Source organism: Mesocricetus auratus, unplaced genomic scaffold, assembly GCF_017639785.1.
Source record: "Mesocricetus auratus isolate SY011 unplaced genomic scaffold, BCM_Maur_2.0 Super-Scaffold_100676, whole genome shotgun sequence".
In the NCBI taxonomy this organism is placed as follows: Eukaryota; Metazoa; Chordata; class Mammalia; order Rodentia; family Cricetidae; genus Mesocricetus; species Mesocricetus auratus.
This window is the reverse complement of record NW_024429266.1, coordinates 186,688,262-186,701,870: the sequence shown is the minus strand read 5'-3', so window position 1 is coordinate 186,701,870 and position 13,609 is coordinate 186,688,262. Positions and strand designations below refer to the sequence as shown.

The 13,609-nt window shown below is 45.4% G+C and overlaps 1 protein-coding gene across 2 annotated transcripts in view; it reads left to right on the top strand.

Moving 5' to 3' along the window:
• The first annotated feature begins 274 nt into the window (after positions 1–274).
• Positions 275–13,609, top strand: part of Tulp3 (TUB like protein 3) — a 33,509-nt gene continuing 20,174 nt past the window's right edge. Inside the window, exon 1 of one of the 2 annotated variants that reach the window (XM_040737254.1) lies at positions 275–1,646. In XM_040737254.1, coding sequence (XP_040593188.1) covers positions 1,487–1,646 — 160 coding nt within the window. In that variant the 5' untranslated portion in view covers positions 275–1,486. The remainder of the gene's footprint in view (positions 1,647–13,609) is intronic. The other variant, XM_040737256.1, reaches the window with a different exon arrangement.

Here is a 13,609-nt window from a genome sequence, read left to right as displayed (position 1 = left end):
GCTCTTAGTGGTTGACACCTACCTTTACACCTTTGGCTCTCCTGCCCAAAGGGTCACAAGCCCTGTGTTGATGAATACAGTGGGGGGGGGGGAGATATGGCAGATGCGTGGGTTTGTGTTTTGAGACTCTGTTTATGGCAGTGGCGATATCACATGCGGTAGGGAAATGGATTCTTTTTTTTTTTTTTTTTTTTTTTGGTTTTACGAGACAGGGTTTCTCTGTATTGTTTTGGAGGCTGTTGGTCCAGCCTGGCCTTGAACTCACAAGAGATCCGCCTGCCTCTGCCTCCTGAGTGCTGGGATTAAAGGCGTGCGCCACCACCGCCCGGCGGGGAATGGATTCTTACAGTAACTACCCAAAGTGGATGGCCATTCCTAGTAATTGCGGTAGGGAAGTGGATTCTTACAGTAACTACCCAAAGTGGATGGCCGTTGGTGGAAGGGCTGCCTCTGCCGACAGGTGTCTTAGTGGTCCTCTCACTCATACAAACAGCATCTCTTTTGACCCTTCCCTTTTAGCATCCAGCGTCTGCTAGCCCAAGCAGAGCTTATGCTGCCCTTTATATGGATGAGAATTTGATGCACAGTAAAGCAAACCAGGGAGGGGGCTAAGTGCATGCAGTGTTCTGCCTCCTAGTCTGCGTACGTACAATATTTCCTAGTTTTCAAAAGTTAAATCTGGGGCCCAGAGAGGTGGCTCAGCGGTTATGAGTCTGGGATGCCCAGAAGGCACAGGTTCTATCTAGAGCCTTGGGCACCAGGGATGCATATGGTATGCAGACATACCATCCATACACAAACTAACAGACTGGGACATGGCGACACATGCCTTTAATTCCAGCACAAGGGGACAGAGGCAGTCAGATCTCTGAGTTCCAGGCCAGCCAGACTATGTAGTGAGATCTTGTTTCTAAATAATCAATTTTTTTTTTTAGTGAAAATTTGTTTTCAACATCCGTGTGGTAACTTCGGCCTTACAATTCAAGTCTACATGCAGTAGCTTTAGTCAGAAAGTCCTGTAGGGACCAGAACCAGAAAGGAACTGATGGCTGGAGGCATGAGTTACTGCAGAGAGGACAGGCTTAGCAGCTACCCTTAAGGGATAAGGATATGTGAAGACGGTCCCGAAGTAGGGCTCCCTCAGTCGTGTTTTGGGTTAGGACTGGTGTAGAAGTCTGAAGGCCTTGGGCATCTCGGCCTTCTGGAGGCAGAAGTTCGTAAACCCCTGGACCACAATCCTGGCAGCACCCTGGGTGTTCTCGTTGCGACAGTGGGGTGCTGGGAGTCGCTCTGTGGGAGGCGGCCGAGGAATGCAGCAGCTGGAGACACCCCCCCCCCGAGGGCCAACTGGGATCCAACCCGGGGTTGGGGGGCGCATCCCGCGCACGCGCCTTCGCCTCCCCGGTGGCTCCCGCCCCCTGGAAACCCTCCAGCATCTCGGCTGGCGCCATTAGCCAGTGAGAGGGGAGCGGCGGGCAGTGGACCAATGGGCGTTGGCGACAGTGCGGGGTGTGGTTGCCAGGGGCGGGGCCCGACCTCCTCCATCCTCTCCAGCCGGGCCGCGGCGACTCGGGGTCTGGACGCTGATGCCACCGGCCGGACGGTATGGAGGCGGCGCGCTGCGCACCGGGACCCCGCGCAGACAGGTATGGGGCAGGGACGAGGGTAACGGAGGGGCTGGGTGGGGTCTCCAGGCTGGGCGGGGGTGGGGGCAGGATCAAATCCCTAAGTTAGGCAGGCTCCGTGCTTCCCGCGCCGCCAGCACTCTCTCGTGCCGCTTCCTCGGAGTTTGCCCGGACCAGCTCGCCCTTGCTCCCCCAGGGTCTCCGATTCCCTCACTTGCAATGCGTTCTCCTTTCACCGTGTCTCTCTCTGGAGTAGAGTCAAAACCGAGGTGGAACGAGGTTCCTCCTGGGAGTCGAAGCGGAAGGTCGCGGGTGATGGTTAATTGGTTCCAAGGCCGTTGCTTTTGGCAGTCATTGCGGAATTCTGGAACGGAGTCCGAGGGCTGAAAATGCAAAACTGTTCTTTTCTTCCTCTTTCTTCCCTTGAGTTCCAGAGTTCTCTTATTCAGGATGGCCTGTCTTAGTTTAGACTGTGACATACCTCTTGTTTGTGCCCCCTGTGTCTCTGCCAAGACCCTTCTTTTTGCCTGGTCCACAGGGTGATCCTGGGAAAACAAATGGGGTGTCGCCTCATTCTGTTCTTTTCTCGTCAGCTGGGCTAACGAAAAGTTAATGGAGGGGGGGCCCTGTGAAATCATGGCTCAAAACTTTGGCATTGTCTGAGGGTTGAAATCAAACATCTCAACTACATTGTTCATTTCCCATTACCACTGCAAATAAAGGCTTGGTGTGTAAGGATTTAGTCTGATGTTTAAACTGGTATTTAACTGACTCGAAACCGTCTTTTAAAAAGTTACGAAGACGATGGAGTAGAACCGCGCGCGCGCGCGCACACACACACACACACACACACACACACACCGCCACTTTCCCAACGTGGGTCTCAGGCCTTCTAGGCTCGCCTCAGACTTGCTAAAGAGGGTGAGGGTGGCTTTGAACTTCTGATCCTCTACCACCACCTCCCAGAGCTGTTTTAGCCTTGATCAGTAAATTCTAAACACGCGATAACTGCTCCCTGAAATTCGTTTACATCCCCCACTTTGAGAACAAAAAATACATTTACAAGTATAAGGTCGGGTTATTAAAATGAGTATTCTGCGTCTCTATTAAAATCAGTTGATGTCTCCGGGTGGTGGTGGTGCTCACGTTTAGTCCCAGCACTCAGGAGGTAGAGGCAGGCAGATCTCTCTGAGTTCAAGGCCAGCCTGGTCTACAGAATGAGTTCCAGGACAGCCAGAGCTACACAGAGAAACCCTGGCTCGAAAAACCAAAAAAAAAAAGGGGGGGTGGGGAGTCAGATTTGGTTTTAATTGAATGTATTTAGAGAAGTAAATTTCATGGTGATATGATTTTTGTTTTACTCTTCTTTCTTGTTGTTTTATTTTTTTGTTTGTTTGTTTGTTTGGAGACAGGTCCTATGTAGCCTTGGTCAGACTGGAACTCTCTGTCTGCCTCCCATGATTCATGGTTTTAGGGAACAAGAAGGACTTGACTTTGATATTGGAGCCGGATGGCAGTTATTTTTTTTCATCTCCTGGACTTGAACCTTAAAAGTGTAATTTTAAAATCCTGCCCCCTGACTTTTTCTTCCAAAAAAAAAAAAAACCCAACTCTTTAATTTTCAGTTGTCATCAAAGGGGACTGTGTGAGTCACTGTTTCTCTTGCCCTAGGTAGATAGTGCTGCTTTTGTCACTGTTGGTAAAAGGCAGTGAAAGCCTGGCTTTTTAAAAGGTAGTCATTAATACTTAGAGAGAGAGAGAGGGAGAGAGAGAGAGAGAGGGAGGGAGGGAGGGAGGAGGGAGGGAGGGAGGGAGGGAGGGAGGGAGAGAGAGAGAGAGAGAGAGAGAGAGAGAGAGAGAGAGAGAGAGAGAGAGAGAGACTCACTCACTCTTGGGATAACCCAGTAATCCAGGCCAGCCCCAGACTCAAAACCCTTCTGCCTGAGCCCTTCGAGCGTCTCATTGGAATGGATCACCAAACCTGGATATCCCTTTGTATTTGTACTGGGCGTGCACTTTCTTGTTTTGTTACTTTTGCAAGTTGGTCTTTTTAACTTGAACTCTAACGTTCTGCTCCTACCACCTCCCTGCTGCTAGGATTACAGGTATGCAGCACTATGTCAAAGATAGAAGCCAGGGTTTCAGGCTTAACTTTTTTTTATGGAGGTCAGAAGACAATTTTGTGAAGTCAGTTCTGGGTCTAGGGATGGAACTCTAGCCACCAGATCTTTGTGCCCACGCACTGTCACCTCTCGCCAACTTTCCAGTTCCTATACTGTTTTGATGAAAGACTTGACTATAGATCCCCTAGTATCACCTGAGATTTTTTTTCCTTTGAATTATATAGCTGTTTGACTGTCTTACCTAACACAGCAGATTTCTTTTCAACAAAGGAGAGAGGTTATTAACAAACAACTTTTCAAATATTTTCCCTTATGTCTGGAATTGACAGTGGAAATTGGAGATAGACTGTAAAACCACACTCAGGAAACTTTGCTGAGCCTAGACGATTTATACTGCTGATTCCTTGGGGTAGTAGCGTAGGCTGTCTGAACTTTTGCTAGTGGTACTGGAGTTGGCTGAGCCTAGACGATTTATACTGCTGATTCCTTGGGGTAGTAGCGTAGGCTGTCTGAACTTTTGCTAGTGATACTGGAGTTGGCTGAGCCTAGACGATTTATACTGCTGACTCCTTGGGGTAGTAGCGTAGGCTGTCTGAACTTTTGCTAGTGATACTGGAGTTGGCTGTATGGCTCAGGGACAGAGTACTTGCTTGGCATTCAGAGGCCTTGGGCTTTACCCCAGCAGTGCATCTGCACAGGTACACTTGTTATTAATAGAATCGAAGTTGTGTCATGACCTCATGATCTAGAATTGCCTAAGAAAGTATTGGTATGTCCAGTATGGTTCTGTATAACTGCAAGTTTGAGGTCAGCTTTTTTTTTTTTTTTTTTGGTGTTTCGAGACAGGGTTTCTCTGTGGCTTTGGAGGCTGTCCTGGAACTCACTTTGTAGACCAGTCTGGCCTCGAACTCACAGAGATCCGCCTGCCTCTGCCTCCCGAGTGCTGGGATTAAAGGCGTGTGCCACCAACGCTCGGCTTCTTTTCTTTCTTTTAAAAAACAAAAGAAACTTGTATTGAATCTTTGTGGATTTCACATCATGCATTCTGATCCTACTTATCTCCCCAAACCTTCACATCTTGCAACCTCCCCCCAAACAAAACAGAGAGAGAGAGGGAGAGAGAGGGAGAGAGAGATGAAAGCTGGGCATGGTGGGTGAAGTAGAAAGACCATGATCAGGAATTCAAGGTCATGTTTGGTTACATAGCAAATTCAAGGCCAGCTTGAGCTACAAGAGACCCTGACTTAAAAGGAACCTCTCTCCCCCAACTAGAGAGATGACTCACATGTTAAGAGCACTTACCGTTCTTACAGAGTGCCTGGATTCAGTTCCCAGCACAGCCACCCATACATAACTACAGTTCTAGGGATCCAAAGCCTCCTTCTGACCTCCTCAGACACTTGGAGCACACGCAGACACACACACACTTATACACATAAAATAATGGGGGAAAAAGGAAAGAAAATCTTGGCTGAAGCTAAACTTTGCCAAGTCTTATCAGTAGAGTCTAACATGTAGAGTTTTTGTTTTGTTTTTATGGTGAAGATCACATCCAGCTTAGACAGGAAAGTGTCCTGTGACGAGTCCTTTGCTCTGAACAGGATAGTTCACTTCTGGCTCTGTAGACTTCCTGTGGAAACACTACCGTGTTCCTGGCCTTCGTGCCCATTGAAAGAACAAGTCAGTGTTTGCTCCTGCCAGAGCAGAGAGAATGTCTGATGGAGGATCTGAAACTGTGTCCCTGCTGGGTGTTGGTTGGTTGGAGATAATTTCTTTAGTTCCCCTGCTGGAGACCAGCTCCACCAGAGAGCCTGGGAAGCCTCTTCACCAGGAATGATTTTCTCTTCCACATAATCTTGACTGCCTTGTTAAGCAACCTTGCTTTTTTAAATTTCTTTTAAGTTTTTTTTTGTTTTTGTTTTTACGAGACAGGGTTTCTCTGTATTGTTTTGGAGGCTGTTGGTCCAGCCCAGCCTCGAACTCACAGATATCTGCCTGCCTCTGCCTCCCGAGTGCTGGGATTAAAGCGCCACCAATGCCCGGCTGGTTTTTTTTTTTTTTAATTAAGTGTATGTGCATGTCTGTGCAGGAGGCCAGAGGAATCAGAAGCCCCTGGAACTGAAGTTTCAGTCTGATGGAGGTACTGGGAACTGAACTTGGTCCTCTGCAAAAACCATACAGAGTACTCTTGAATCTCTCCAGCCCTAAAGGTTGCCTCTTTTGTGTGTGTGTGTGTGTGTGTGTATGTGCTGGAGATTGGACCTAAAGCCTTGCACATGATGATTTTCAGAATAAACTTAAATTCTGAAACCTACTTTTAACATAAGTAAAGTGTGTGTGTGTGTGTGTGTGTGTGTGTGTGTGTGTGTGTGTGTATGTGTATGATGGAGTCTCAAGTCTCACTGTACAGATCAGGCTGGTCTTTAACCCTTTAAAAAAGATGTTTGGCTCTGAGGTTAAGAGCACTGACTACTCTTCCAGAGGACCTCAGTTCGATTCCCAGCAACCACACAATGGCTCACAACCATCTGTAATGAGATCTGGCACCCTCTTCTGGCTTGCACATATGAATGCAGGCAGACTACTGTATACATAATAAACAAATCTTTAAAAAAAATCCTTAGGGGCTGGAGAGATGGCTCAGAGGTTAAGAGCACTGACTGCTCTTCCAGAGGTCCTGAGTTCAATTCCCAGCAACCACATGGTGGCTCACAACCATCTGTAATGAGACCTGATGCCCTCTTCTGGCCTGCAGACATACATGTAGAACACTGTATATATAATAAATAAATAAATCCTTTAAATAAAATTGAGTTTAAAAAAAAAAGATGGCAGCCGGGCGTTGGTGGCTCACGCCTTTAATCCCAGCACTTGGGAGGCAGAGGCAGACGGATCTCTGTGAGTTTGAGGCCAGCCTGGTCTACAGAATGAGTTCCAGGACAGACTCCAAAGCCACAGATAAACCTTGTCTCAAAAAAACAAAAAAAAACAACAAAAAAAAAGATGGCATGTGTTGTGGTGGTGGTTGAGGCTGGAGGAGCACCGGTGGGAATCTATTCTCTCCTTCCACCAAAGGGTCCCAAGGACTGCATTCACCACTGAGCTATTGCTCTGACCTAGCCATGATCTTGAACTTTTAAGTCATCTGTCTCAACCACTTCCTCAGGATATATCTTTTTTTTTGTTTGTAAGATTTATCTATTTCATATGGATCAGTGCTTTTCTGGCATGCTTGTCTGTGTGAAGATACCACATCATCTAGAACTGGAATTAGAGACAGTTCTGAGCTGCCAAGTGGGGGTTCTTCCTCTGGAAGGACAGTCAGTTCTAACCACTGAGCCCCTGCAAGGTATGTCTTCAGAATATGAATTGTTTCTTTTTTGTTTTTTTGAGACAGGCTTTCTCTGTGTAGTTTTGGAACCAGTCCTGGAACTCGCTCTTGTTAACCACATTGGTCTCAAACTCACAGAGATCCACCTGCCTCTGCCTCCCAAGTGCTGGGGTTAAAGGTATGTGCCACCATCACCCAACTAGAATATGAATTTCAATGACAAGTTTTAAGATTTTTTTCATTAACAATGTATAGAAAAATTTCATACCAGCTTCTGAAAAATTAAATAATTGCTATTTATTAATTAGCCTTGCAGGGGGCAACTTCAGTGCCTGATAGAGGATGGATTGTTTTCCTGTTGGGACATAGTAGACGTTTCTCATGGTAATTCACTGTGTCCAGAAAACTGGAGGCAAAAAGTAGGGAGCGACGTTTTGATTGAGTGCCGGTCTTAAGCTCTTCTGAACCTGTCATCATCCTCCTTCTGCCTGCTGAGCGCTGGGGTACGGGACCACACCTCACCCCTAGCTTTAGGTTAGAGGGTGCCAGGTATTGAACCCAGGACTTCATTTGTGCTCGGTAAGCACTCTGCCAGTTGTCCCACACTCTTAACCTTAAGCTGTGTTTTTGTTTTGCTTTAGATCACGTCTCACAATTTAGCCTAGGTTGGCCTTTAACTCAAGGTCCTTCCACCTCAGCCTCTGGAATACTGACACCACGGGCTTTTACCACCACGCCAGGCCTTACATTACATTTTGATCTGTCAAGATAAAGTGGTCAACAGTAGTATTTACACTTGTGTGTGCTTGGACTTAATAGTAGCTTCATCACTTTGAAGGATAAGGGGCAGATGTCATTATCTTCATTTCACACGTAGGAACTTAGAAAGCTGGGCCTGGTAATGTCTGTTCTCGTCGGTGTCAGCCATTCAAGAGGCAGATGAGACGACCATTGCAGCCCAGGAGTTTAAACTCAGGCTGGGTAACATAGTGAGACCATCTATAGTGAAACCTAAGTAAAAATAACCAACAACAGAAAGAAAGAGAGGAAGAAAGAAAGGCTATGCTACACCAGATTTTATACGAACAAAATGATGTAGTCAAAAGTACAGCTCAGGAGTTGGTGAGATGACCTGGTGGCTAAGGCTGCCAGCCTGCTGATTTGAGTTTGATCATCTGGACCCAGGAAAGAACCGATTCCTACAATTTGTCCTCTGACCTCCACGTGTGTGCTGTGGCACACGAGCTCCCCCTGCCCTGTACACACTCAGTGTAATAAAGCAAGTTAAGTAAACCCTTACCTATCCTGGGTTATAATGATGTCTCACTGGTTAAGAACACTTGCTGCTCTTCCAGAGAACCTCCGACAGATTAAGTAGCTCACAGCTCTCTGCAATTTCATCTCCAATCTGATGCCAATACCCTCTTTGGTCTCTATGGGTACACACACACACACACACACACACACACACACACACATTGTTTTAAAGAGTCTAGGGGGATAGGTAGTTTAGGGGGTGGATATGATTAAGATTCATTTAAAACATGTGCCGGGCATTGGTGGTGCACGCCTTAAATCCCAGCACTTGAGAGGCAGAGGCAGGCGGATCTCTGTGAGTTCGAGGCCAGCTTGGTCTACAGAGGGAGTTCCAAGACATCCTCCAAAACAATACAGAGAAACCCTGTCTCGAAAAACAAACAAATAAAATGTATGAAATTATAGAAGAATAAAACATAAAGAAAAAAACATTTAAAAACAAAATGTAGGCTTTTGACTCCTGCAGGCTTCTATTCCCTCTTTATCATGTATTATCAAAGTATATCATATCTTTAGCATGTATTATCGAAGCATACAATGCAGATATTTGAGGTTTTTGGTTTTGAGATGGTATCACACTTTATCGTGTATTATCAAAGCATATAATGTAGATATTTTAGTTTTTGGTGTTGAGATGGTATGACACTGTAGCCCAGGCTGGCCTCAAACTCAGTGGCAATCATCAGCTCTTGAGTGCTGGGATGTGGCATGAACCACCATGCCCAGCTGCTGCAGATGTTCTGAATGTCTTGTCGTTTGTGCACATAAATGGTAACAACGGATACTGATTGCACTTTAGTTACCGGTAGAGCAAGCTGTTTAAGAAACCAAACATTTTAGCAATGCACAGTCTCAGTTTTACCCATAGCGAAGTATTTGGTGAGCCTCAGGCCTGGGGCATGCTGAGTACCAGCTCTGCTCCCACAGCTCTACCAGGCCCAGGAACATACACTTGCTGTTACCAGGGAAAAGACTGTCCTTTCATCTCCACCCCAGAAAGGCAAGGAAAATAAATAATCTGTCCGAGAGAGAGTGTGACCCAGGAGGAGAGGAACATGAAAGGAAGACCGAGTTTCCGTTCTGAGTACCAGCCGTCTGTAGATCCCTGGGAATGGCGAATTCTTTAACTTCTGGATCAAGTCATACGTTGTTAATAAAGATTCTAAGGTGGTGGGTAGAATGGTGCACGCCTATAATCCCAGCATTCCAGAGGTAGAAGCAGGATGATCAGGAGTTCAAGGCCATCGTGGACTACTTGACAAACACCATATCTAAAAAGGAAAAAATGCTGATTCCTCAAAAAAAAGCTAAGGTACCTCTTTGTTTGGGTCCTTCAACTGAATGGCTGGATTTTCTTCTGCTCAGTGTATGGGACATGAGCCAAATCAAGAGGAATCGCTCTAAGTAAATCCCTTGCTGTGTTCTTGGTGCTATATGAATGCTTCAGTCCATTGCCAACTCTCCCTCTCACTGCCTCCTCCCCAAGAAAGTTTTGCTTTCTAATTACATGTCAACGAAATGGGCCTTTTTTAAATTTTATTTTTTGGTTTTGGAGACTGTCTCTCTATGTAGTCTTGGCTGTCTGGGATCTCACTCTGTAGACCAGACTGGCCTCGAATTCACAGAGATCCGCCTGCCTCTGCCTCCAGAGTGCTGGGATTAAAGGCGAGCACCACCACTACCCGGCTAAATGGGCCTGTTAGGAGATGGATTTTCATTCCCTGGCTTCTGTTAAATTCCCTCCAGATTGCAGCAGCCTCTTGAGGGCAAGTCAGCTGGGTCTAGAATATTGGCATTTCCACTTGTTAAGGGAGGACGATTTCAAAGGAGTCTTTTCTGGAATGTCTAATTTGTTCTTGATGTGTCTTTTCCCAGGCACAATATTTTGTTCTAGTCAGAATTATTCTCAGAATCTCAACCTATATAAAAATATTACTTTCCAAGGTTGACTAAGTTTAGAATTTGGACAAGGTGAATTTTATTTCATTTGTAATTCCGGCTGCTTGGTCTGCTAAAGCAGAATGAAGCGGTGTCAAACTTAGGACAGTCCCCCTGCCTCAACCTCCCAAGTGTGCGGGTCATTTTCTAGGAAGAACATTGTATAAACCCAGATCAAGCTGGGTGTGGTGACGCACACCTTTAATCCTAGCACTCGGGAGGCAAAGGCAGGCAGATCTCTGTGAGTTGGAGACCAATATGGTCTACAAGAGCTAGTTCCAGGACAGCCCCCAAAGCCACAGAGGAACCCTGTTCCAAAAACAAACAAATAAACAAACAAAAGCCCAGATCAGTCTGAGCAACGTAGGATGATGCCGTCTCATTTCTCAAAATGTAGTTAAAGCCAGGGTGAATTCCTGGACAGCTAGGGCAACAACAGAGAAACCCAGGTGTGGGGCACGGGGGAGGTGGGTTGGGTGTGTGTGTGGTGGCTAATTGCATATTAGGGTAACTACTGTAATAACCAAGGTAACTAATACTTTGTAGATAAAACTAAGCATACTGTTTGTTTATCTCAGGATGTGACTGAGGACTGCCACAAAAATACCATGAGTATATAATAAAAGACTTTGATGATGTGGTGTTTGCCTATAGCCCTATCCTTGGGAGTAGAGGCAGGAGAATCAGGAGTTAGAGGCCAGCCATGGCTATGTGAGTTCAAGACTAGCCTGAGCTATATGACTGTCAATGAGAAAAGGGAAAAAAATAACACTTTGATTGATAGTTACTGAGCTCAAAAGTTCTGGCTAGCAAAGTATAATTTTGTATGAAAATTAATTTTAGGTGTAATGGAAAGAGGTAGAACCAGTACTTAGCTCTCAGGGTTCATTTTATCAGACCCTGAGTTATTTAACAGTTCCCCAAGATTAGATTTAATAGCATGTTTAAAAACCACCCTTGCCACGATAATGAGCTCCTAATCCCATACTGACTATCAGGGCAGCACAAGTATCTTACATGGTAGATGCCACGGCATGGCTGGAAGGCCACACCAACCCTTTCAACTGGCAGAAGACAGTAAAGGAGGAAGCCAGGGAAGAGAGAGGAAGCTGTTACCATGGCAGTGGGCAGTTTGACTGCATCTCCTGGTCACTGTCCTGATAGACTCTAGTTCGTCACCGCTAACAAAGTTTGCTTTTATAATGTACTTTTTATCATAAAGTAAAACCCTGCAAAAAAAAAAACAAAACCCAAAAACAAAAAAGCCGGGCGGGCATGGTGGCGCACGCCTTTAATCCCAGCCTTTGGGAGGCAAAGGCAGGTGGATCTCTGTATCTCTGTGAATTCCAGGTCACCCTGGTCTACTGAGCAAGTTCCAGGATTGGTCTATAGCTACTGAGAAATTCTGTCTTAAAAACCTAAACAACAACAACAACAACAAAAACCCTGCAAAAAAAAGCATACATTATCTCTGTGAGTTTGAGACCAACCTGGTCTACTGAGCTAGTTCCAGGACAGCCTCGAAAGCCACAAAGAAACCCTGTCTAGAAAAACCAAAAAACAAACAAACAAACAAAAACAGCATACATCATCCCCTCTCTTGAAGCTTTTGTTGGTTTATTTGTTTTGTAATTAGTCAAGATAATCAGAAGATTCTTCCTGATGGAGATTTCAAAATCATGATAAACTTATATTTCTTCTCTCTCCCCCACTCTCTGTGTATCTTCCTTCTTTCTCTTTCTTTCCTTTAAGAAATGCATGACTCAAACATTAATTTAGATGGTCTGTGTTCTGTATAGCGTGCACCATTTACAAGCCTGAGTATGCTTAGAAAGTCCTGCTGTTTGAATTCCTTTTGAATTCTGCTTTCCTTTGAATGCTCCAAGTGTCTCAGTCTTCTAACTGCCACATGGGTCATCGAAGGGCTCAACAGATCTTTGTTTTGGAAGTTGATCTGCCGTAGTGAAAACAAGAATTCCCAGAGAAGTGCAGAGTGTTTCTCCTGACACCGCAGCTGTTGCATAAACACAGTATGACAGATACAGATGTGGGCAGGGAAGGCGAGGGCACCCAGGTGCCTGTACTGGCACCAGCCACAGTGCTCCCCCAGCAGAGCACTGCTCAGAGTCCTTTAAGAAACCGTTTATTTATTTATTTATTTATTTATGTATTTATTTGGTTTTTTCGAGACAGGGTTTCTCTGTGGCTTTGGAGGCTGTCCTGGAACTCGCTCTGCAGACCAGGCTGGCCTCGAACTCACAGAGGAAACCGTTTATTTTTATTATGTGTACGAATGTTTTTCTCGAATGTATGTCTGTGTACCATGTTTTGTGTGTGCGAATGTTTTGCACGAATGTATGTCTGTGTACCACGTGAGTGCCTGGTGTCTGCAGAGGTCACAAGAGAGCACGGGGTCTTGTGGAACTGGAGTTACAGGTGGTTGTGAGCCATCATAGGGTTATTGGGAACTGCACCTGGGTCCTGTGCAAGTGCTTTTATCCACTGAGCCTTCACTCCAACCCTTCTTGACTGTGTCCTGGAGTTCATGTCAGTAATGGTACGAGTGGGTTATGCAGCAACATTTCTGATGCTTTTTCATGTTAGATAACTATTATTATTATTATTATTATTATTATTATTATTTTTGTTTTACGAGACAGGGTTTCTCTGTATTGTTTTGGAGGCTGTCGGTCCAGCCTGGCCTCGAACTCACAGAGATCCGCCTGCCTCTGCCTCCCGAGTGCTGGGATTAAAGGCGTGCGCCACCACCGCCCGGCATTATTATTATTATTATTATTTTATTATTTTACAACAAGGTCTTGCTGTGTAGTCTGGGCTACCTTTGAACTCTTTCAAATCCTACTGCCTCAGCCTTCCAACTACTGCTATCACAGATATGCAATACTATATTCAGTTTGTAAATGCACCTATGTGAGAGACTTTTAGAATATACAGAGAGAGCTTGTATCAGTTAGTGAGGGGCCCAGCAGATAAGCTTGTGACTTAGACACTCACATTGCTAGATCCAAGCTTCCTAGATTGAAAGGTATTTTTTTAAGATTTCTTCATTTTTTATGTATGTGTATGAGTGTTTCACATGCATGTATGTGTGTGTGCCATTGAATCTCCTGGAACTGGGGCTGTCTTGGAAACTATGTCTGACCACCACATGTACGCCATGGCCTGCGTGCCCAAATATACAAACATACAAAATACAGTAAAATTCAAAAAGTAAGATCAGTATTGTGCTGTGTGTTTAGGATCCTAGCAAGGAC